Source organism: Eleutherodactylus coqui, chromosome 6 (genome assembly GCF_035609145.1).
Source record: "Eleutherodactylus coqui strain aEleCoq1 chromosome 6, aEleCoq1.hap1, whole genome shotgun sequence".
Lineage (NCBI taxonomy): Eukaryota > Metazoa > Chordata > Amphibia > Anura > Eleutherodactylidae > Eleutherodactylus > Eleutherodactylus coqui.
This window is the reverse complement of record NC_089842.1, coordinates 87,104,266-87,129,567: the sequence shown is the minus strand read 5'-3', so window position 1 is coordinate 87,129,567 and position 25,302 is coordinate 87,104,266. Positions and strand designations below refer to the sequence as shown.

Genomic DNA, 25,302 nt, shown 5'->3' with positions numbered 1-25,302 from the left:
ACAAGCAAGCACCTCCAGGGCATACAGCGCTAGTTCAGGCCACGTGTCCAGCTTCGACACCCAGTAGTTGTAGGGGGCAGAGGCGTCACCAAGGATGGTCGTGCGATCCGCTACGTACTCCCTCACCATCCTTTTACAGTGCTCCCGCCGACTCAGCCGTGACTGGGGAGCGGTGACACAGTCTTGGTGGGGAGCCATAAAGCTGGCCAGGCCCTTAAAGACTGTTGCACTGCCTGGGATGTACATGCTGCTCGATCTACGCACATCCCCTGCTACCTTGCCCTCGGTACTGCGCCTTCTGCCACTAGCGCTGTCGGCTGGGAATTTTACCATCAGCTTGTCCGCAAGGGTCCTGTGGTATAGCAACACTCTCGAACCCCTTTCCTCTTCGGGAATCAGAGTGGGCAGGTTCTCCTTATACCGTGGATCGAGCAGTGTGTACACCCAGTAATCCGTCGTGGCCAGAATGCGTGCAACGCGAGGGTCACGAGAAAGGCATCCTAACATGAAGTCAGCCATGTGTGCCAGGGTACCTGTACGCAACACATGGCTGTCTTCACTAGGAAGATCACTTTCAGGATCCTCCTCCTCCTCCTCCTCCTCCTCCTCAGGCCATACACGCTGAAAGGATGACAGGCAATCAGCCGGTGTACCGTCAGCTGCGGCCCAAGCTGTCTCTTCCCCCTCCTCATCCTCCTCATGCTCCTCCTCCTCCTCCTGTACGCGCTGAGAAATAGACAGGAGGGTGCCCTGACTATCCAGCGGCATACTGTCTTCCCCCGCCCCCGTTTCCGAGCGCAAAGCAGCTGCCTTTATGGTTTGCAGGGAATTTCTCAAGATGCATAGCAGAGGAATGGTGACGCTAATGATTGCAGCATCGCCGCTCACCACCTGGGTAGACTCCTCAAAATTACCAAGGACATGGCAGATGTCTGCCAACCAGGCCCACTCTTCTGAAAGGAATTGAGGAGGCTGACTCCCACTGCGCCGCCCATGTTGGAGTTGGTATTCGACTATAGCTCTACGTTGTTCATAGAGCCTGGCCAACATGTGGAGCGTAGAGTTCCACCGTGTGGGCACGTCGCACAGCAGTCGGTGCACTGGCAGCTTAAAGTGATGTTGCAGGGTGCGCAGGGTGGCAGCGTCCGTGTGGGACTTGCGAAAATGTGCGCAGAGCCGGCGCGCCTTTACGAGCAGGTCTGACAAGCGTGGGTAGCTTTTCAGAAACCGCTGAACCACCAAATTAAAGACGTGGGCCAGGCATGGCACGTGCGTGAGGCTGCCGAGCTGCAGAGCCGCCACCAGGTTACGGCCGTTGTCACACACGACCATGCCCGGTTGGAGGCTCAGCGGCGCAAGCCAGCGGTCGGTCTGCTGTGTCAGACCCTGCAGCAGTTCGTGGGCCGTGTGCCTCTTATCGCCTAAGCTGAGTAGTTTCAGCACGGCCTGCTGACGCTTGCCCACCACTGTGCTGCCACACCGCGCGACACCGACTGCTGGCGACATGCTGCTGCTGACACATCTTGATTGCGAGACAGAGGAGGAGGAGGAGGAGGAGGAGGGTGCTTTAGTGGAGGAAGCATACACCTCCGCAGATACCACCACCGAGCTGGGGTCCGCAATTCTGGGGGTGGGTAGGACGTGAGCGGTCCCAGGCTCTGACTCTGTCCCAGCCTCCACTAAATTCACCCAATGTGCCGTCAGGGAGATGTAGTGGCCCTGCTCGCCTGTGCTTGTCCACGTGTCCGTAGTTAAGTGGACCGTGGCAGTAACCGCGTTGGTGAGGGCGCGTACAATGTTGCGGGAGACGTGGTCGTGCAGGGCTGGGACGGCACATCGGGAAAAGTAGTGGCGACTGGGAACTGAGTAGCGCGGGGCCGCCGCCTCCATGATACTTTTGAAGGACTCCGTTTCCACAACCCTATACGGCAGCATCTCAAGGCTGATGAATTTTGCTATGCGGACGGTTAACGTTTGAGCGTGCGGGTGCGTGGCGGCGTACTTGCGCTTGCGCTCCAACAGTTGCGCAAGCGACGGCTGGACGGTGCGCTGAACTACACTGCTGGATGGGGCCGAGGACAGCGGAGGTGAGGGTGTGGGTGCAGGCCAGGAGACGGTAGTGCCTGTGTCCTGAGAGGGGGGTTGCATCTCAGTGGCAGGTTGGGGCACAGGGGGAGAGGCAGGGGTGCAAACCGGAGGCGCTGAACGGCCTTCGTCCCACCTTGCGGGGTGCTTGGCCATCATATGTCTGCGCATGGTGGTGGTGGTGAGGCTGTTGGTGTTGGCTCCCCGGCTGAGCTTTGCGCGACAAAGGTTGCACACCACTGTTCGTCGGTCGTCAGGCGTCTCTGTGAAAAACTGCCAGACCTTAGAGCACCTCGGCCTCTGCAGGGTGGCATGGCGCGAGGGGGCGCTTTGGGAAACACTTGGTGGATTATTCGGTCTGGCCCTGCCTCTACCCCTGGCCACCGCACTGCCTCTTGCAACCTGCCCTGCTGATGCCCTTGACTCCCCCTCTGAAGACCTGTCCTCCTGAGTAAGCGTTGCACACCAGGTGGGGTCAGTCACCTCATCGTCCTGCTGCTCTTCCTCCGAATCCTCTGTGCGCTGCTCCCTCGGACTTACTGCCCTTACTACTACCTCACTGCAAGACAACTGTGTCTGATCGTCATCGTCCTCCTCACCCACAGAAAGTTGTTGAGACAGTTGGCGGAAGTCCCCAGCCTCTTCCCCCGGACCCCGGGAACTTTCGAATGGTTGGGCATCAGTGACGATAAACTCCTCTCGTGGGAGAGGAACCGCTGCTGCCCAATCTAAGCAGGGGCCCGAGAACAGTTCCTGGGAGTGTTCCCGCTCCTGAGCAGGTGTCATTGTAGTGGAGTGAGGAGGCTGGGAGGAAGGAGGAGCAGCAGACAGAGGATTCGGATTGGCAGCAGTGGACGGCGCAGAACTGCGGGTAGACGATAGGTTGCTCGAAGCACTTTCTGCCATCCAGGACAGGACCTGCTCACACTGCTCATTTTCTAATAACCGTCTCCCGCGTGGACCCATTAATTGGGCGATGAATGTGGGGACACCAGAAACGTGCCTCTCTCCTAATCGCGCAGCAGTCGGCTGCGACACACCTGGATCAGGAGCTTGGCCTGTGTCCACACCCTGACTTGGCCCTCCGCGTCCTCGGCCGCGTCCACGTCCTCTAGGCCTACCCCTACCCCTCAGCATGCTGTATTACCAGTGATTTGATTTCACAGGCAGCTAATAAATTGGCGCAAGACTGCAGGCCAAATATAATTTTTTCCCTTTTTTGAAAACGAAAGGCCCCACTGCCTCTAGTGAATGAATAATCTAAGTTTATTAACTGTGCTGTTTTCCTGCTAATGTGTCACAGAACGTGAGGGTAGCAGAGTTATTAACTGTGGCAGAGCAGGTATTTTTTTTCCCGATTAAGGAAAGCAAATGGCGAAGCCAGGAGTAAAACGTAGCTGGGTGCGTATGATTTTTACAGGTTGCACACGCAGCCGACACGTGTCCACCGGCGTTAGTACGGACAGAGGCAGGACAAATAGAATTATTTTCCGTTTTTTTGCACCAAAAGGCAGCACTGCGTATATTCTATGAACATGAGAAGTTTAATAACTGTGCTGTTTTCCTGCTAATGTGTCACAGAACGTGAGGGTAGCAGAGTTATTAACTGTGGCAGAGCAGGTATTTTTTTTCCCAATTAAGGAAAGCAAATGGCGAAGCCAGGAGTAAAACGTAGCTGGGTGCGTATGATTTTTACAGGTTGCACACGCAGCCGACATGTGTCCACCGGCGTTAGTACGGACAGAGGCAGGACAAATAGAATTATTTTCCGTTTTTTTGCACCAAAAGGCAGCACTGCGTATATTCTATGAACATGAGAAGTTTAATAACTGTGCTGTTTTCCTGCTAATGTGTCACAGAACGTGAGGGTAGCAGAGTTATTAACTGTGGCAGAGCAGGTATTTTTTTTCCCAATTAAGGAAAGCAAATGGCGAAGCCAGGAGTAAAACGTAGCTGGGTGCGTATGATTTTTACAGGTTGCACATGCAGCCGACACGTGTCCACCGGCGTTAGTACGGACAGAGGCAGGACAAATAGAATTATTTTCCGTTTTTTTGCACCAAAAGGCAGCACTGCGTATATTCTATGAACATGAGAAGTTTAATAACTGTGCTGTTTTCCTGCTAATGTGTCACAGAACGTGAGGGTAGCAGAGTTATTAACTGTGGCAGAGCAGGTATTTTTTTTCCCAATTAAGGAAAGCAAATGGCGAAGCCAGGAGTAAAACGTAGCTGGGTGCGTATGATTTTTACAGGTTGCACACGCAGCCGACACATGTCCACCGGCGTTAGGACGGACAGAGGCAGGACAAATAGAATTATTTTCACTTGTTTTACAAGCAAAAGGCAGCACTGCGTATATTCAATGAATAATAACTGTGTTGTGGCCCTGCCTATACAATTCTTTCCCTGCAGTATCAATGGAGGGTGCAATGCTCTGCAGAGGCGATTTTGAGAAGCAAAAAAAAATGCAGCACAGCTAACAGCAGCCTGGACAGTACTGCACATGGATAAATATGGCCCTAGAAAGGACCGTTGAGGTTCTTGAAGGCTACACTCACTCCTAACACTCTCCCTGCCTATGCAGCACTTCTGTCCCTAATGCCGGGTGCAACGGTCTGCAGAGGCGATTTTGAGAAGAAAAAAAATGGCACTGCTAACAGCAGCCAACACACAGCTATCAGTGGCCCTAATAGGGACCTTTGGGGGGTCTTGAAGCCTACACTAACTACCAATTCTTTCCCTACAGCAGCTCCGGTACAAACAGCACTGTCCCTCATCTAACTCACACGGCATCTGAGCCGAACCGCGGGAGGGGCCGACTTTTATGTTCGGGTGACACCTGATCTTCCCAGCCACTCACAGCAGGGGGGTGGTATAGGGCTTGAACGTCACAGGGGGAAGTTGTAATGCCTTCCCTGTCTTTCAATTGGCCAAAAAAAGCGCGCTAACGTCTCAGGGAAGGAAGTGAAAGTAACCAGAACACCGCATGGTGTTCGTTACGAATAACGAACATCCCGAACACCCTAATATTCGCACGAATATCAAGCTCGGAAGAACACGTTCGCTCATCTCTAATTAAGACATTTCTAAGTGGGGTGATATGGGGAAAACATGCAATTATACAATTTGTGGGGGTCGGTTGTTTTTTAGGCGCTCATGGTGCAGTAATAATGCCATTTTCATTATTCTATGGGTTCATATGATTACAGCAATATCAAATTTATAGAGCTTTTTATATAAGACTACTTAAAAATATTTTTTTTTTATTTTAAAAAAATTGCTTTATGTCCCCATTTTTTCACCCCATAACATTTTTATTTTTTCATCAATATGGCTGTGCGAAGGCTCACTTTTTTGCTGGGTGACCTGTAGTTTTTATTGGTATCATTTTGGGGTACATACCACTTTTTGATCACTGATCAAGTTCTTCTTGGAGACGGAGTGACCAAAAAAGCGCAATTTTGGCATTACATGTTTTCCTTTTTTTACAGTATTCATGATGCACTCGCCTGTGTGAATGTACACTTAGATGGATGACGTTATAAATCTGGGAGAAATATACCCTACATCGAAAATGTCTCTACATCATCTGTCACAATATACATGGGGTAATTACAAATGATCTTTCCAATGTAAAATGCTCTTTGAGGATGATGATTTTTACCTTCAGTCGTTGCCAACTTTTGGTCACCTTGTGGATCAGTATACGCCCTGCTTCCCTATCTTTGGCCGCTTCCTTCAGATTTTCCACACTCATGTTCGTGTCAACCTTGATTGTGTCTAGCCAGCGTGTTCTTTGGCATCCTCTTCTTCTGGACCCACGGACTGTGACGAGCATTAATCCTGTTTCGAGAGAACTGGCTCGTGACATGACAAAGTATGAAAGCCGTTGTTTGGTGATTTCGCTTTCTAGTGATACTTTAGATCTGACATGGTCTAGGATCGCCTTGTTTGTGACCATCTCAGTCTATGATATGTGCAGCACATGCTGCCAGCACCAGAGCTCAAAGGCCTCCATCATTCTTCTGTCTACTTTCTTGAGTGTTCAGCTCTCGCATGCATATGTAGATATTGAGAAATGATTGCATTGATTATTCAAACCCCTCATACCTCCCTTTTACTGATACTCAGATACAGAAATTTGGTATCAATGGAAACAAAAACTCAAAAATGTTCATTGATCAACATTAAGATGTCCTTGTTGCCCATAGCAACCAATCACAGTGCAACTTTCATTTCTCAAGCTGCTGAGGTAAAATGAAAGCTGTGCTGTAATTAGTTGTAATGGGCAACAAGGAGAGACTTACTGTTAGACAGTTGTGTGACATGGGTCCCAAAAACTTATTCTGCCGTCGTCCTTGCTACAAGGATCTAAGACAAAATGGCTGCAATCCAACACAATAGAGCATTTTGTGTCCTCGTTTTTCACATCTTCCATCTGTTATTAGTGTGGAACGTAATTTTCAAACATAGTTTGGTGAAGATCCACCATGTGGATACGCGATTTGTAAGTGGTACTCCGATTTTTGCACAATGAAGTCAGAAGTGAGTCAAACAGGTGACTACCAAACAGATAGATAACCCAAAGAAACCAAGTGCCAGCAGCACAACCTGAGAAGTCCAAATGCATGGGGAGCCGTGGTAATATAGTACACTCTAGGTCCAGGATCTGGAATTCCTCCAATCCTTCACACAGGCTGTAGAGAAATTCCAAGAAGCAGCACAGTGGGAAACTTCAAACAACCTTCTGGTAAATCACGAACACATCTTCAACGTTTCGACCGACACTGCGGTCTTGTCAATCTAACTAACACTGAGACACGTATGACAACACACCCTCATCTTTCCCCCAGGTGATGGGCCGTATAGACGAGGCATCAGGTGCAGAGCTACCAAGGCTAAGATGGTTATATCCGTCCTCAGTGCAGTGTCATCATAAGGGGTATGCGAAGTAGGTCAGCCACGGCAGTTCTTGCAATAGTAACGGGACAATCTGCGCATATGGAATAAGTCCGTCATGGACTGCCGGCACTCCACACAACCTACAAGGCTTACAGCGTGAAGTAGTCGCGTTGGATCTCGCGATAGAATCTGAACATGCTGCGCAGGCGTAAAAAGGCAGTCCCCAAAGTGACGCTCACTTAGATTCAGCGGAAAAGACAATGCATATGCCAGCTGTCACAGCTGGAGTAGTAGTGCAGCGTACCTATGCGCCTACGCTGAAGCTCAAAATAGAGCACGTGATGAATTTATGAGATACATAGTAATCACTATAATGTATACTGGCAGCAAACCTCAAAATGTGTTCATTTTAAACCTATTATACAATATCCAAATAGAAAATGCCAAGTCTAGTATTTGGCTAATCCATAATAGTGAATAGAAAAATGTATACAACTCCTGACCACACACAGCCTTAGAAGGCACAGTGTGATAGTCGTAGAGGCAGTATAGAGGTGGTCATTGAGGGCCACATAATGTATATAGTGAACACTCACCAAAAGTTGGTGACCGCATAGTGGGGCGTAAGGGCGCCCACCCACTGGCGATTTTTTTTTCTTTGCGTTTTTTCTGCAGAGCAATTAGAATTGAATGTACTCCTGTCCACTGGCGTTTTGCGTTGCGTTGCGTTTTTTAACATAGGAACTGTCAGTTGCATATGTGTCCTTATTTTTCTCCCAATGCACCCATGAAAGTCAATGGAAATTAATGGAAAAGCCGCGAAAACGCAGCGAAAACGCGGCAAAAAACGCAGCGAAAAACGCGGCGTTTTTCACGCACGAAAATTGCAAACGCCAGTGGGTGGGCGCCCTAACAGTTATGGAGATGATTGAATGTTTATGTGCTAAAATTTAAACCCCAAAACCAGGTGTCCACTCTGCCCTAACAGCACCCATAGATCAATTAGTAGTACTCTAAGTGATAGCTAGAGACTTAAACACACCCAATTCATACAAATTACATTGAAAAAAATATGTCCATCAATAGTATGCTTGACAAAAAATTGCTCCACACCCAGATGCCTCCTCCGCAGCCATCTAAAATACAAGAAAATATACATAAGAACGCATAAAACATGCAAATTGTATACATAAAACAAACCAAGTAACAAAAATGAAGTTCAATATACAAAAACCTAAAACAGATATAAATACTAGAGAAGCAGATCATTTAATATTATGGTGTGTGTTAAAAAAAATGGTATCGGATTGTACTCGTTATTGAGATCTCTAGGCTGGAGGGTATCCAGCCTAAAGATCCACATTAGCTCCAAGTATTTCAGCTTACCTTTTCTATCGCCACCACGGAGAGAGTGTGGGACCCCATCAATTATGCGGTACCAAAGCTGGCTGATCGAATGACTGGTTTGGCCGCCGTCACTTCTACATTACCAGTTTTAATAGTGGACTTGTGTTTGGAAATACGTTTTTCGACTTCCGTGGTCGTCAAAAGGGCACAAGGGCAGCTAATCATATAGATAACGTAGGATGATGAGCATGTGTACCTACCACGGATGTCAAATCTTTGTCCATTACTCGGGTATGAAAAGGAGTCACCCTTAATGAGATTACTGCAACTTGTGCAGCCCAGACAGGGATAGCATCCCGTCTGCTTGACGGGAATAAAAGTGCGATGACTCCCTTATGGCTGGCCATTCTGTTGGTATGAATCCCCTTATCTTTAATATTCAGTCCCCATTGATAACACATCATCAGAGGGATTTTGAATTCTTCCATACTTGGGTGACAATTGCACAGAATGGGCTAATGTTTTCTCAAAATACTTGCGAGTCGACCACTCACTGTTCCAAAGACCGAAACAAAAGGCATATGTTTACTCTGTATCACCTTACATTGGCTGGTGAGGGTAGAGTCATGTGAGATGGTGTGAATCTTGACACTGAGGTTGTCGATCAAAGATCTAGGGTAGCCTCTTTGCATAAACCTATTGCACATCTGGTTCAATCGTTGGTCCAGTTGAGTGTCATCAACGATTCTTCTCACCCAGAGCAACTGGCTCCAGGGCAGCGAGTGAATCATACTGGAAGGATGGAAGCTATTATAGCTCAAGAGGTTGTTACTATCAGTTGGTTTCACAAACAAATCTGTTTTTAGAATACCGTTTGACACCGTGACCAAAACATCTAAAAACTGGGCTTGATGGCTAGGTAATGGTGAACTGTAACTCCTTGAAAATATTGTTGAGTTCCTGATGGAATTCTAATAGTTCACCTTCTGTGCCATTCCAGATAAAGAAGATGTCATCTAAATACCTCCACGAAACCTAGACCTTTGTCCAGGATGGGGAGGTATATATGCATCTCCTCAACTCTGTTCATATACAGATTGGCATAAGTGGGGCCACATTGGTCGCTATTGCTGTACTGCATTTTTGTTGGTAACGCACACCATTGTATAGAAAAATCTTCTTACATAAAACATCCTCCAATAAAGAAAGCAGAAGCTCAATATATGCATTAGGCATGTTGGATCCAGTGAGGTGGCCCCTTACAGCCTGTAGTCCTCAGTGTTAGGCCTTAGTCACACGGGCGTTTTTTCGCGCGATTTGCGCATCGCATGACGGATGCGCATGCGCAAATCGCGTGACCGGCGCCGAAAAATCGGCCGAAAAAACGCCCGAAAATCTGCTCCTAGCCGCGTTTCATTAGAAACGGGCCGGAGCTGTCCAGCGCATTGCATTCAATGGAGTCGGCAATACAGCCGGCTCCATTGAAAGCAATGCGCTGCGGGCGAGCCCAGGATGAATTGTCGGGAAGGGCTTAAATATATAAGCCCTTCCCTGCAATTCATCCTAAAATGTGTTAAAATAAAAAAAAAAATTGTATACTCACCTTTCCGCTGCAGCCGGAGTTCTGCCGCGGCCGCTGTCAGTTCTCCTGAACTGCTTCTCGGCACTATTCAGCCGGCGGGGCTTTAAAATCCCTGCCTGCTGAATGAGTTGCCTCTGATTGGTCACAGCCTGACCAATCAGAGGCAGGTTTCACTCACACACCCATTCATGAATTCATGAATGGGTGAGTGACTGCTGCCTCTCATTGGCTCAGCGGGACCAATCAGGGGCAGCTCCCGCTGAGCCAATGAGAGGCAGCAGTCACTCACCCACTCATGAATTCATGAATGGGTGTGTGAGTGAAACCTGCCTCTGATTGGTCAGGCTGTGACCAATCAGAGGCAGATCATTCAGCAGGCGGGGATTTTAAAGCCCCGCCGGCTGAATAGTGCCGAGAAGCAGTTCAGGAGAACTGACAGCGGCCGCGGCAGAACTCCGGCTGCAGCGGAAAGGTGAGTATACAATTTTTTTTATTTTAACACATTTTAGGATGAATTGCACGGAAGGGCTTATATATTTAAGCCCTTCCCGACAATTCATCCAGCGCTCGCCGGCAGCCCATTGCTTTCAATGGAGACGGTTGTATTGCCGGCTCCATTGAACTCAATGGGCAAACATCGTTCTTCTCTGCCACAGCTGTTACAGCTGTGGCAGAGAAGAATGATTTGTATTCTATATGTTCTCAATGGGGTCGGCGCTGCTGCCGCCGGCCCCATTGAGCGCATATAGAGAAGAGAACAGGAATCGCAGATCGCACATAGGTGCGATCTGCGATTTCTGTTCTATAATTTATCGGACGAGCGCATAAAAAGCGCTCATGTGTCCAATACCATTGCAAAGCAATGGTTTTATAAAATTGCCGGACGCATGCGCATGCGCAAATCGCGGCTAAAAACGCCCGTCTGACTAAGGCCTTAGTGTAGAGAGAGACCACGTTAAAGGATCCTAACAGGCTCCCAATGTCAACAGAAATCCCCCTGATCTTTAACAAAAAATCCATTGTATCTTGAATGTAAGAGCTGGTCTTTATTACAGAGCCCCTGAGCACCCTATTGAGAAATTTTGAAGAGTTTCAGAATAATGACCCCCTACCCAAGATAATGGGACGTCCAGGTGGGTTGGAAATATCCTTATAAATCTTAGGAAGAGAGTATAGAACAGGAACTTTGGGAAATCTTGGACACAAAAAGGCCCTTAATTTTAGATCAATGATGCCAGAGGTCACACCATCATCTAGAAAAGATTTTAAATTGTTATGGTATTTTAGGGTGGGGTCACTATCCAGCAACTAATAAACATTGTGGTCCTGTAATTGTGAGAGAATCTCTGCATGATATTTGTCCGTGTCCATAACGACAATGGCACCGCCCTTGTCAGCGGGCCTAATCGTCAGCAATAGGTCATCACCAAGTTGTTTGAGTGCATCTCTTTCAATCTGAGAAATATTCATTTTAGATTTAGATATGAAATTTTGTGATCTCAGCTTAGAAATATCAGACTGGACCAGCTTCTCAAAGGCATCAACAGCAGCAAAACTGCCAGATGGAAAAAAGGTACTTTTTGCTGCGCCGTTCAACACCCCTCGAGGTGAAACTCTTACAGGGGTTTGACTGCGCAGCACCAGCAGTTACAAAATCAGTGGCACTGGAAAAATGCACCTTCAACTTAAGGTTCCTAAAGAATCTTCTACAATCAAGGTCAAGTGCAAACCAATCAATGTTGGGAACAGGGCAATAGGACAAGCCCCTGGAGAGAACCTGCACCTGTGGATCAGTCAAAGTGTTAGATGAAATATTGGCAACTAAAGAGTCATTACCTGTTACAGGTTCTTTTGGCGAGTCCCAGATCTCATTTGGATGTTCCGACCGCCTCTTATACGACCTCCCATGTGTTTGGCCTCCCCTTATTTTCTTCCTTGAGGAGGAGATCTGTATCTTATGGCCAAGGGAGAGCGCTTGTCTAAAAAAGACACATCACGATCAGATGCAATACCGTGTACAGACCCGTCAGTAGAGTCTGACATTGTAGACTGTCATGTACACTGAGCGCCAAATCTGATTAGGTCTTTGTCGGTATACGGGGGGGCCCCCTCTTGGCTGAATGGAAGCCATGGTTGCCGGATTGCCAGTTATAAACTTGTCCGTTCCTATAATCATGTTCGTCGTGGTGGCACTTGGCTTTTTTGATGTTTCAATTTCTTCCCTGAATTTTTTTAGAGATGAAACGAGTTTCCTCATAAAAAACCAAAAGTCCTCCTCGGACATCAAAGAACAAAGCTGTGTTTCCAACTCCTTAACCAATTTGGAATATTCAAATATCTCAATATGCAAGTTTTCCAAGTTAAGTAGGATGAGGTCGAAAGCGTATTTCATTGAGATACTAGTAAACTTGGAACAAAATTTGTGATATATGTTAGTGAGTGTCTCAGTATTAGTTAGCTTGACAAAGACCGCAGCGTCGGTCGAAATGTCGGTTGTCCTATCTCAAACCTGTAGAACTACAATAAAGATGTGTTTGTGATTTACCAGAAGATTGTTTAAAGTTTCCCATTGTGCTACTAAGCAGATGGATTGACCGTGCAGGTTGTGACAATAGTGAACTTCTTCCCTGACCTCCACGTTCCCCGGACCGTGGGGCAGTGTTAGAGTCTACATGTCCCACTTACCACCCACCATGTATGATCTGCGGCATCACAGGAGCCATTACCACAATCAATAGTGATACACTACGTGTATGGTGCGTACTTGACTAAAGGCTCGATGTATCTACTGACAAAGGGGGCTCGCGCTGATCCCCTCTGATGTGGAAAGCATTTTTGATGTTGCGCAACAAGATCTTTGAGTTTCTTTTTGCATTGATATTAAATGTATGTATTTGAGTGTCATTAAATGTGAGTTATAGGGGTTTCATATCGGGAAGATTATTTGTAATGACCCTGTATTTACTGATTTAGTTTTTGCCTCTATTAGCCAGTGGTTCTTGGGGACGGTCTATGTGGTCATAGAATTGTACAGCTCAGCACAAGAGCCAAGGAGTATGCAATATAACAACCTTCTTACATTCATGCCAACCAGTGGAGCAGCAGAACGTCATTACTAGTCCCTGCCTACGATTATATGATGTGGGGAGGGGTTCATGCAGCTTATAAATGCTGCAGAACCTGCCACTTATCACAGTAAGAAGTCATCATGATGCTGCTCCTTTGTCTATTGCTGCTGGGCACATCAGTTGCTGCAGGTAACCTCTGTCTACATATCAGGTCAATACTTGTATGGGTAGTGATTCTGTTGATAAGGATACATTATGGAATTGCTCCTTATGCATTTCTGGTTTTTGCAGTTGTTTAGGTTTAGTTTTACTGTGACGTTCTCAGTTTCTTAATCTTTAGTCTTTCAGTTTATTTCATTGCTTCTCTACTCAGACCATGAACTTATGTGCACTGTGATACCTGGGAACCTGAAGCAGGTGGATGCAGGTGCTGGTAAGGTTTATGGTGTAAATGATAATGGCAACATCTTCCGATGGGTGAAAGGTGAATGGAAACAAATTCCTGGAGCGCTGATCCATGTGACGGTGGGTCCAGCTGGTGTCTGGGGAGTCAACGAGATGAACACAATCCATAAATTACAAGACGACGAATGGGTGCCTGTATCAGGTAAGAGGACTCCTTACATGTATTGTGCTTTCCTGGCGCTGCAATAATTTTGACGGGTGAATGCAATAATCCAAAGTATCCCACATTTCCCCATGTCACACTCAAATTGATCCAAGAAGCTGAGATTTTGCAGGCTGTCTACTTTCATGTTCATGATAAAGAGCTGATGTAGCTGTTCGGTCAATGGAATGGAAGGAGCAAGGTGGCCACTCCATTCTTTGTATACCAAAAAAAACTCTGCAGGGTCACTATGTTATTAGTCAGAGAGACCTCACAGATCACTACTGTATGTCCTGCAGGTCACAGGCAACATAGGGACAGTTAGGGCAACTCTATAGGATCCCACCAAACAGCTCCCCATATTCCATAATCCTATGATCTTTTAAAGGCATCCGTAGATGACATATTTATCTGCAGATCGTTGACAGATCCAGCGTATTTTAGTAACTTTTTTTTTTAGCTTTTATATATATGGAACCTTTGACGCGGGACTAGAAATTCTGCAACAGCGTTATTCTCCTCTCACAAATTCTATTTGAAGAAATTGTCAACTCTAGAAACACAATTTTAAAAACTCTATTATGGAATTGTGAGCCAATAAAGGGATCTCCTATTCAGGATCCTCATCTATTAGTCAGAACAAGGGGCAGCTAAAAAAGCATCTTTTGTCCTGGATAACCTGGCATCAATATGCATTAAAGAGATTGTACATTGATTTCAAAGAGAACTGTGAAAAGCTTCATTTGCCCTGTGGGGGAGCTGCAGGGAAATTGAACACTTGCTGTCAGGCTTCAGCACAGATTACAACTAATTCTTGAGGGTCGCAGTAGAGGGACACTTTTTATTGCCCTAAAGTCAGCGGGTCTTTGTAACAAAGAGGGACTGTCCAAAGCAGTCAAACATCTTTAACCCTTTCCAATCCACTGTCTGACGTCTGAAGACATTATGATTTAAGGCTGTGCAGCTCTGATGTTGGAAGACGTCTGTCGGGGTTCTCTTACTGTATATTGCCAGCCTCTCTGCTGTCAGAGCCTATCCCACATGTCACCTCATGCAGTACTGGCTTTAGCCAGCAGATAGCGCCGTTGTATAACGGCAGAAAAAGAGTAAGCCCCCTAGGAAAACCAGGATACAAATTGTATTGGAAAGGGTTAATAGGGATGAGCGAGCATACTCGGAAAAGCACTACTCGCTCGAGTAATGTGCTTTATCCGAGTATCGCTGTGCTCGTCCCTGAAGATTCGGGTGCCGCTGCGGCTCACAGGTGAGTCGCAACGGGGAGCAGGGGAGAGCGGGCGGGAGAGAGGGAGAGAGAGATCTTACCTTCATTCCTCCCCGCTCTCCCCTGCAGCTCCCCGCTCCGTGCCGGTACCCGAATCTTCAGGGACGAGCACAGCGATACTCGGATAAAGCAAATTACTCGAGCGAGTAGTGCTTTTCCGAGTACGCTCGCTCATCCCTAATCTTTAATCAATATTTTATAAACGTAATGGTAAAAAGTCAAGGTAGACTAATAGGATATTTGTGATGCAGATTGAGCAATGACATCATCACGCCACCTGAATGACAGAGAAGACACCGGAATGCAGTGCCGCCCTTATCGTCTTTAACCCCTTAATGACATGGCCTATTTTGTGCTTAAGGACGCAACGGTTTTTGGCGGATTTTGTTCTCCATTTTCCAACAGTCATAACTTTTTTATTTTTATGTCGATGCGGCCGTATAAGGGCTTGTTTTTTGCGTGGCGAACTGTAGTTTTTATCGGTGCCACTTTTGGGTACATAGACTATATTGTAAAACTTTTATAATTTTTTTTATGATAGCAGGGAGAGAAAACGCATCAATTCTGCCATAGATTATTATTTTTTTTACAGCGTTAATCATGCAGCATAAATGACACATTCCATTTTTTCTGCAGGTTGGTATGGTTACAACATACCAAAATTCTTACATTTTTTTTTAGGTTTTTCCACTTTTCTGCAATAAAAGCCCTTCTTTTGGAAATCTTTTTTTTTTCTAAATCACTGCATTCAAAGTCCTGTAACTTTTTTATTTTTTTTATGTACGGAGCTCTATGAGGGCTTATTTTTTGCGAGACGAGCTGTAGTTTTTATTGGTAGCATTTTGGGGTACATACGGCTTTTTTGATCACTTTTATTGCTTTTTAGGGAGGCAAAATGCTAAAAATTAGCATTTTGCCGCAGTTTTTTAGCGTTTCTTAAAACGCCTTTTTTCCGTGTACAGTCAAAAGCATGTGCAGCTTATTGTATGCATCGTTACGGACGCGACAATACCAAATATGTGGGGTTTTAATTTTTTTTTTACCTTTTTTTATGCTAATATGAGAAAAAGCATAAAAAAGCGTTTTTTTTTTCCTTTTTTTTACATTTTTATTTTTTATTCATTTTTTAAATCTTTTTTTTTATACAATTTGAGTCCCTCTGAGGGACTTGCAGGACAGCACTGATGATCGCTGTGATAAGGCATGACAGGGCTATTACCCTGCCATGCCTTATCGCTTATACATCGATCATAGGCTATGGCACTACAGGATGCCAGTGCCTGGCATCCTGTTGCCATGGCAACAGGCCGGGCTCTCTGCGATTATATCGCGAGAGCCCAGCAACTTCACAGAGGGAGTGTGCTCCCTCTGTGAACCCTTGCCATGCCACGATCTACATAGATCGCGGCAGGGAAGGGGTTAACAGCGGGGGCGCATCTCCGATGCACCCCCGCTGTTGCAGCGGGAGGCCGGCTATCACTGACAGCCAGCTCCTGCTGCGGGATAGCGCCAGATCATAAGTGATCTCGCGCTATCCCCAGGACGTAAGTTTACGCCCTGTTGTGGGAAGTACCTCGCTGCCAGGACGTAAACTTACGCCCTGGAGCGGGAAGGGGTTAATATGTGGATACAATTGAACAATGAGGACTGGATTGATCCACTTGGCAGACGCCTCTGCACTATGTCAGTCACTGCATTGGCTGCCTATACAGTACAGAATTCAATTTTAACTCCTCACCATCACCCACAAAGCTCTCCGTGGCACTGTACCATCGTGCATTGCCTCCCTCCTGTACATATACCACCCAGCCCGCACACTCTAATCAGCTAACACATTCAGATTAAACACCTCACATGGTTGCCTCCAGGACTTCTCTAGACAAGCACCAATACTATGGAACGCTCTACCCCAAGACATCTGGACAATTCCTTATGCATGGCATTTCAGATGCGTCCTAAAGACTCACTTCTTTAAAGAAGCATACTACCTCTAGTCCCCCACCCTCACAATACACCTATCATGAAAATGTTTTGCCCCTGTACCTCCTGCACTACCCACACCTTGTATCTCCTGCACTGTATCCTATGTATCACGCCACCTCCTTTTGTTTCCAAAATCTTTTCAATACCATTTGTAACCTTTGTACTGTTTGAGCTCCCCTATGCTTCAAGACTGCTGCGGAATAAATTGGTGCTATACAAATTAAGTCTGTTATTATCCCACCCCGTAGTGCACCCCACCAGGATCGGTGGGTCTCGGCAAATGTTTGGGTTTCGAGGTATTGATGCTGGCCCAGTAGTTATGTATATATCTATCAATCTGTTGCTTCTAACATTTATTCTTGATTTTGTTCCCATAGGTAAAATGAAACAGATAGATGCAGGTGGGGCTAAATTTCTTGCTGGAACTGATGGAGATAATTGGGTTTATTGTCTAAACCAGGATCAAACAGTTTCAAAATCTACAGATCCATCCTTTACTAAAATAGAGGGGAGTTTGAATTATTACAGCAGTGGTCCGATGGGCTGTTGGGGTACAGACACCAACAACAAAGTGATGTTCCGCTTCGATGTACAGCCCATGACCTGCCAAGGAAGTTTTTGGAAGACTATAGAGGGCAGCTTGGTCATGGTGGAGGTCGGCACCGATGGTTCTGTGTATGGTGTGGACCCTGAGGGAAAGGTGTATAAGAGGTAAAGGTTTAGGAGTCATTGCATATCAGTTTAACTACCATGCATTTTGTTTAGGAGCCAAACTTCTGTGGCGATAATTTCACAATAGATCTGTATAGTGAAGTTCTGATCGTCTGTTGTGATTAAAGGACATTATTCTGGTTACTTGTAGCTACAGTACTGCTAGGAGGATCTCCCTGCATATAGATTTATACACTAGGATTAAAACTTACAGGGGTTTTCCATCCTTAGGATAGGTCATCAAGATCAGATCAGCAGGGATCCAACTTGTAGTACCGGCCAACAGTCAGCTTTTTGAAGGGGCCGTGGTGTTCGGCAAGCAGTACTGTACATTGCATTGCAGCTGAGTCGGGTCTTGCAGCTCAATCCCATTCATTTGAATGGAACTAAGCTGCAAAAATGTGACCAATGAACGTGATGTCACAAGCCTGATGTGAGGCCATAGGACATAAGCGCTGAAGCCCTTTAATCCGGAGGATAGGTCATCAATGTTTAAAAGGGTATTCCCATCTAAGACATTTTTGGCATATCAAGAGAATCTAAAATAGTTGTCTGATAGATGCAGGTCTCAACTCAGGTACCCACACCTATTGCTAGAACGAGGTCCTGCGACCTGGCTTCCCTCTGCTGTCTGAGTTGGCTAAGCTTACGGAAACAGATGAACTTGGCTGAAATCTGTCGTATTTACATACCTCCCATTCATTTTTATGAACAACAAGCTATACTGTTTATGCCTCTCAATGGTAATGGAAACAGTGCAGCTTGCTGTGCTATGCTGTTTATATAACTCTCATTCACTTCTGTGGGAATTATGGAAACAGCATGAACTATCAGTTCAGTGGCTGTGGGGATCATCCCTGTATTCCCATCTTAGTCATGTTTGGCTGGGATGAGAATACCCCTTAAGTCTCAGAAAACGCCTTAAAGGGATTGTCTCACAAACAATATAGTAATAATTACCATATATACTCGAGTATAAGCCTAGTTTTTCAGCACATTTTTTAATGCTGAAAAAGCCCCCCTTGGCTTATACTCAAGTGAGGTAAAAAAATCAACAAAAAACCCGCAATACTCACCTCCCTGTCTGCGTCTGTTCCTGGTGCAAAGGTCTCCTTCGCCGGTGCGGAAAGCTGCTTGAGAATTCTCTCCACTGTCATCTCCCTGCTCGGCTTTGAATTCCCCCGCCGTCAGCACTGTGTAGGTAAGCACTGTGATTGGATCGAGTGACAGCCAATCACAGCCAGCGCTTGATCGGATGACCTCACTGAATGGCTGTGATTGGTTTATCGAGCGCCAGCTGTGATTGGTTGCCGCTCGGTTCAATCATAACGCTTACCTACACAGCGCTGAATGCGGGGGAATTCAAAGCCGAGCAGGGAGATGACTGTGGGGAGAATTCTCAAGCAGCTTGCCGCACCGCCGGGGGGCCATCGCACCGAGGACACAGATGCCGGCTGGGAGGTGAGTATTGCGTTTTTTTCTTTACCTAGTATATATCCGCGTATAGCTTATACTCGAGTCAATAAGTTTTACCAGTTTTTTGTGGCAAAACTTATTGACTCGGCTTATACTGGGGTTGGCTAATACTCGAGTATATACGGTAATTTCAGCTAATAATTATAATTTTTTTTACTTATGCTTATTTTTAAAAAAGCTATATCCCCAAATATTCCAGGAAAAAAGTTAGACATAAATAAATAGCAGATGGCGCTATTCTAATATTAGACGTGGAACATTTGGGGATCCAAACACTTTGCAAATACAAAAAACATTTAGAATTATGGGTTGAAATTAAGTATAAATAATTATTTTTAATAAGAGATTTATACATCTACTGTATATGAAGAATGCTCCCCCTAGGGGCAGCTTTGACATCATCTTCCAAGTTTATATAACATAGTTATAGTTATCATTATGCCACCATTGAAGATGTAAGTAGCCTCTTCTCTCTATTTCAGGGAAGGGATTTCGTGTACCAACCATGTTGGAACCTCTTGGACCCAGCTGGACTTGCCTGGCACCTTTAAACATGTATCTTATGATAGGGGATGGCTGTGGCTTGTCAGGCAGAATGGAGAAGTTTTAAAATGCAATGTCAAACACCATTCTTCTCCAGATGGGAAGCATGGGCCACATGACAAAAAAAAAAAACAGTAATTGGTAGCATGAAGTGAATTTTTTGTGCTTCAGATAAAATGAATTAATTGAAAGGCAATAAAAGAAAATAATAATACAAAACACAATGCTCAGCGCCTCGTATTATTATCTGTCTCATGAAATAAATTCTGGTTTACAAGCCATTTATTTTCTGTCTTTTTCTCAATGAAGCCTTGAAAGTAGCTCACCGGTAATCTTGTGCAGGGGTGGGACAATGTGTCTGACATACAAGGGATATGCCAGACACTGATAAGCTGGGCCTGCCTCCTCCTAGGAGTGCAAGAAGAGACCTGCACAGGGGTAGATTTACCATGGGTCCTGGACTGTATGAAGATTAAAGGGGACCGGTCAGCATTTTCAAGCCTAATAAACCATAGCGACAGACTACTCTTTTACAGCTATTTCCAAAAATGAGTTTGCAAAAAAAAAGCAAACCTGTAGAAAACTTGTTTTAAACCTTTTCGTTTTGCATGCTAATGTATGTAATCCTATCCAGTGAGCAGCCGGACTGTTTCTTCTGGACGGAGTTTTTGCCTTAAACCCACTCAACTCCATGTCATGTAGCAGGGTAGGGCGAAGGAGGAAAGGCTCGTAGATTGTGGAGTGACTGGTACCCAACTTTCCAGACACCGGAAAAGCGACCATGGCCACAGCCACAACTCTACAGCAATCTACCTGGCCCTGCACTTATTAACAATTTGTCCCTCACTGGACAAGAGGAGAAAGGGAAAGGGACGATACTAGAGATGAGCGAGTATACTCACTAAAGGCAATTGCTCGAGCGAGCATTGCCTTTAGTGAGTACCTGCCCGTTCGAGACGAAAGGTTCGGGTGCCGGCGCGGGGGAGCGGTGAGTAGCACCCCGCTCTCCCCCGCAGCTCCCTGCCCGCCGCCGGCACCCGAACCTTTTGTCTCGAGCGGGCAGGTACTCGCTAAAGGCAATGCTCGCTCGAGCAATTGCCTTTAGCGAGTATACTCGCTCATCTCTAGATGATACCTATCGATCCCGCCTCTGGTCCTCAAACACTCTGCAGTATTGCAAGCTGGCAGTTGTTAGAATACAGGCTGAGTTGTACCCAGCTTTCCCACACTTCTGCACGCATGCAATGCAGAAGCTCAAATCATCCACCTGCTCCGTTCTAATGCACTCCAGAGCTCTACAATATGCATACAATAACGCTGCCACCACCAATTTCGTTACGGTAAATTGTAACCCGATTTATGACGTATGAATACAATCTTCGGAGAATATGGTTTCGTGTTTACACGGACGAGGCTCACTGATTAACTTAACATTTAATTCTCAAAGAAAAGAGCAGTGCTTATTTACAGAAAAAATACAAAAATGATGATGTTACAAGATAAATGGCAAGAGACTTACATATGATATCACAGACAGTAAAATAACAAGGATTAAAAGAAGAGTGTTACCATTCTGTGGCGTGGAGTCGCGCCAGAACTGCGGACCAGACCTCACGTATAGTGACCTCCAAGGGGCTGACCACGAGCACACGTCCGTGTGCAATTTTTAAACTCTCACGGTGGTAACTCCCATTTAGTTCCTTCCAGCCCCCATGGGGGGCGGCTTATCTTGAAACACATAATTACCTGAAATACATATTTCCTTCATAACTTCGTGTGGGTGTGACCCACCATGAAAATGTGACAACGATGTTTCCTGTTGTGATTCTACGTGTGTTTTGAGCCCACACATGAGTAGTTTTGGATGCATCTGGTCCAATATACGCAATTCTCGGTTCCTGAGCGTCATGCAAATATGGGAGTCCCTGCAAGTTATTCGCAGTGATGCAATATTCCACAAAATATCCTCTCCTTATCTCCTAATATAAACATTTGCTGGCTCTGGCTTCAGAGGGGCTGTAGGACATCAGAGACCCCCTGGGGAGATGTGACAGGCTCTTTGAAGCCTGCTGCTCAAAGCTTCCTACAGCACTCAGCTTTCCTATATGCAGAAAGGCATCTAACTCTTCTCTCTACAAACAATATAAAATGACTGACAGACTACAAGCTCCACATAACAATGCATATCTATTAATCTCATATATTTATCTATCACTCTGGTATCTATCTACCCTTCTAATATCTATCTAGTAAGGGGAATGGATGTCAGCTCAGCTTTTCTAGTGTCCTGAACGTCAGCTGATTGATACTGGACAGCTGGGGGGACACTTTATTCTTCTCTTTTTACTACACTCCACTGTATGCAATATGAAATCTCATGCATGTGTTGGAAGTTGACGGACCGGAACATATGCAGATGGGTGCAATAAATCTGCCCACTAAATGGATAAATGATCAGTGCATGTGCCGGTTTGGGAACTTCTGGTGCATGCATGAGATTTTCTAAAATCATAGAGTTGGAAAGGACCTTCGGGGTCATCGGGTCCAACTGCCTGCTGAGTGCAGGATTCACTAACTCATCCCAGGCAGATGTCTGTCCAGCCTCTGTTTGAAGACTTTCATTGAAGGAGAACTCACCACCTCCCGTGGTAACCTGTTCCACTCATTGATCACCCTCACCGTCAGGAAGTTTATTCCAATATCTGATCTGTGTCTCCTCCCTTTCAGTTTCATCCCATTGCTTCTAGTCTTTCCTTGGCAAATGAGAATAGGGCTGATCTCTCTGCACTGTGACAGCGCTTCAGATATTTGTAAACAGCCCTTCAGATATTTGTCAATCCCATATTTGGTCATTTTTTCAATAAGGATGGTATGAGATACTTTGTCAAATGCTTTACTAAAGTTAAAATATATTATATATCTAAAACATTTTCCTGATCAAACCACTCAGTGATTCTGTCATAGGAGGAGTTTAGATCAAACTGGCTCTGGTTAATTCCTGCATTGTCATCGAAGTACTTGCATACATGCTGTTTAATAGTTTCTTTAAAGATCTTTCCCAGTATAGAAGTCAGGCTCACAGGCCTATAGTTTCCTGGATCCGCCTTCTTCCCTTTTTTGAAGATAGGGACAGCATTTGCCCTTTTCCAATCCTCTGGGACTTCTCCTATTCTCCAGAAATCTTCAAAGATTGCAGTGAGTGTTTTAGCAATTACCTCTGCTGCTTCCTTCAGTATCCTAGTATTACATCTGCTGGGCGCACCAAAGTGCAGTGCATCAGCACGACTGCAAAATAGTGTCCTGGTAAAACCGCAAACACTCTCACAGTATATGCAAGTACACATTACACCACTCCAGGCAGAAGAGGGTTGAGAAGGAGTCAGAGGTGTAGAATTCACTAAGTAGGTGTAGTAGCCCAGAGTTAGGGTCCCCACAGCACTTCTTCAGCTAGTTCATGTGGAATGTCTATGTGTGCCTATGTAAGTATGTCAGTGTTGTCTAAGTTGTATATGTCTGTACCCCTGTCACCCTAACCTGCTCTGTGTCATATTAGTTGTCTATGTCTGGGTTTGAGAGAAGGGAACAGTAGAAAAATGTAGTCGGAGAGGAAGGACCTGAGGACCAGCCAGTCTCAGCCAGGCTACCATAGAATTCAGCCTGGGTTTAGGTTGGACTCCTCCATGGAGAAGAGTGAAAGACGAGTCATGGAGACAGCAGCTAGAAAGTCTTTTTCCTCCCTGCCTAATTTTAGAATCAAGCCAGGGAAGACTCTGTGGATCTAGGAAGGAGGATAAGCCTAGAGGGATATTATTCCGGCTAGGTCAGAAGGTAGCGTGTCTAGCAAAGGAAGTGAGAGACTGTTTGCCTCCCTCCATTCCTCCTCGAATAACCTTCCAAAGCATCCACCAGATAACTTAGACTGGCAGCCTTGTATTCCCTAACAGAGAGAGTGTTAAAGAATCAGTGCCTGTTTTACTTGTTACCAGATAATTTGCTAAAGAAGCTGTTGACTAAGGATCTGTAAATTGTGAACTGTTCCTTAACTTTTCAAGTGTGGAGTAAACCGTGTGCCTCTGGTTTTACAAAAGCTCTTCGAGTCTGGACTCTTTATTTTTTTGTTATTTGATACTCTGAGGCACTGGCATCACAAGAAACTTTTACTACTGTGACTTCTAGCCACGCTAGTGTGATCCATTGACTGCATGGGCCTCAGTTCCACGCAGAGTAGCCATCACTGAGACTAGGCCTGAGTTAGAACAAACCACTCGAGTTACATCTCCCAACTTCAGCTTGTTTCATAGGGATTCTAAGTATTCACAAGATTGTTGCCCCTCAACTTCCTCCGGCAGGCCGGCCACTCTGATGTTGCATCCAGGAGAATGGTTTTGAAGGTCATCAATTTACAATTGTTGAGCAGAGGTCACAGACTCGAGCGCCTGTACTTGTGCCCTGAGTGGTGTCACTATGTCCTCCATATCAGAGACCCGAGTCTCCATTGTAGTGACGTGCTCTTGTAGGGTATGGGCGTCAGGCCGCAGTAGGCCAAATTGGGATTGCAGGGCATCTATTTTCCCAGTAAGTGCGGATCAAGCCTGTTATAGGAGGGGACCCCTGTGGCGTACTAGGCACATCAAGTTGGGTGTCTTCCATGATCACAGGTTTCCCAATCTGCTGCACCTATTAGTATTTTTTGTTTGCTTTGTAGGGGCCACGTAGATAGAAGATGTATACGGGGTGCAGGAAGCGATCCAGAAGCAGAGACATCACCTGGCCAGAGCTATTATAATATTGTTGAGGAATTCTCAAGGAACTTTATTCTGTTAACTACATCTCGGGGTTCTTATATTTTAACGAGTGCAGGGTGCATATCATTTTGAGTAGAGATGAGCGAGCATACTCACTCCGTTCCCCCCTGCTCTCCCCCGCCACTCCCCGCCTGCACCCGAACCTTTTCTTCCGAGCGGGCAGGTACTCGCTAAGGACAATGCTCGCTCAAGCAATTGTCCTTAGCGAGTATGCTCGCTCATCTCTAATTTTGAGTCTATTGCGCTAGTGGCACTCTGTTACGCAATTTGTGATTTTCACCTGGTGGCCGTCTGTTACTTGACTTGAAGTTTTAAGATCTACATTCTATAGCTAGGATATAATGCAGGGTGTATTTCCAATAAATGACCACCAGGTGTCAGCAGAGTACAGCAAGCGGTCTTGTTCCTATGGAGTGCAACTGTATCTCCACTTCTCTCCTCACCTACAGGCCTGCGTTCATCTCACTCCTTAGCCTGCAGGCCTTAAATTATAAAATTGTATCTAGGTGGTACAAGACCTCACTATTGCTTAACAAAATAGATACAGATTATTCCCACCTTTGCTGGAGATGCTAAAATGATTCTGGGTCGTTCACACATATTTGGTTTTCATGCTCGCTTATACGATCATTCTGAAAAGAAATACAAAGAATTCTTCGCCTTATTTTCAAAACCAGTATTACTCTCTTCCCCGAGATCATCCTCTTAAACTTAGATACATCGGGCTTCTTAATTAAGAATAAATACATTTTTCCGTTTCTTATAAATGCAGCTAAACTCTTGATCCCAAGATATTGGAGAGATAGTTCAATCCCATCTATTCCAGAATGGTATAAGGAGGTGAACACTAGCTGCTCCTTTGAAAAGATTAAAAGCAGATGAGAAGGGGACAAGGAGGAGTTCCAGAAT

The 25,302-nt window shown here is 45.7% G+C and overlaps 1 protein-coding gene across 1 annotated transcript; it reads left to right on the top strand.

Annotated features, from left to right (window-relative positions):
* The first annotated feature begins 13,126 nt into the window (after positions 1-13,126).
* Positions 13,127-19,784, top strand: LOC136631386 (fish-egg lectin-like). Its single transcript, XM_066605665.1, has 4 exons — positions 13,127-13,175; positions 13,360-13,593; positions 17,236-17,569; positions 19,528-19,784. The coding sequence occupies exons 1-4, from the start codon at positions 13,127-13,129 to the stop codon at positions 19,724-19,726; spliced, it is 816 nt and encodes a 271-aa protein (XP_066461762.1). The 3' UTR covers positions 19,727-19,784.
* Positions 19,785-25,302: the final 5,518 nt, after the last annotated feature.

Coding starts and splice junctions, on each gene's coding strand:
- LOC136631386 (XM_066605665.1), top strand. CDS start 13,127: ATGATGCTGCTCCTTTGTCTATTGCTGCTGGGCACATCAGTTGCTGCA. Junction 13,594..17,235: donor CGAATGGGTGCCTGTATCAG/GTAAGAGGACTC, acceptor TTGTTCCCATAG/GTAAAATGAAACAGATAGAT. Junction 17,570..19,527: donor GAGGGAAAGGTGTATAAGAG/GTAAAGGTTTAG, acceptor TCTCTATTTCAG/GGAAGGGATTTCGTGTACCA.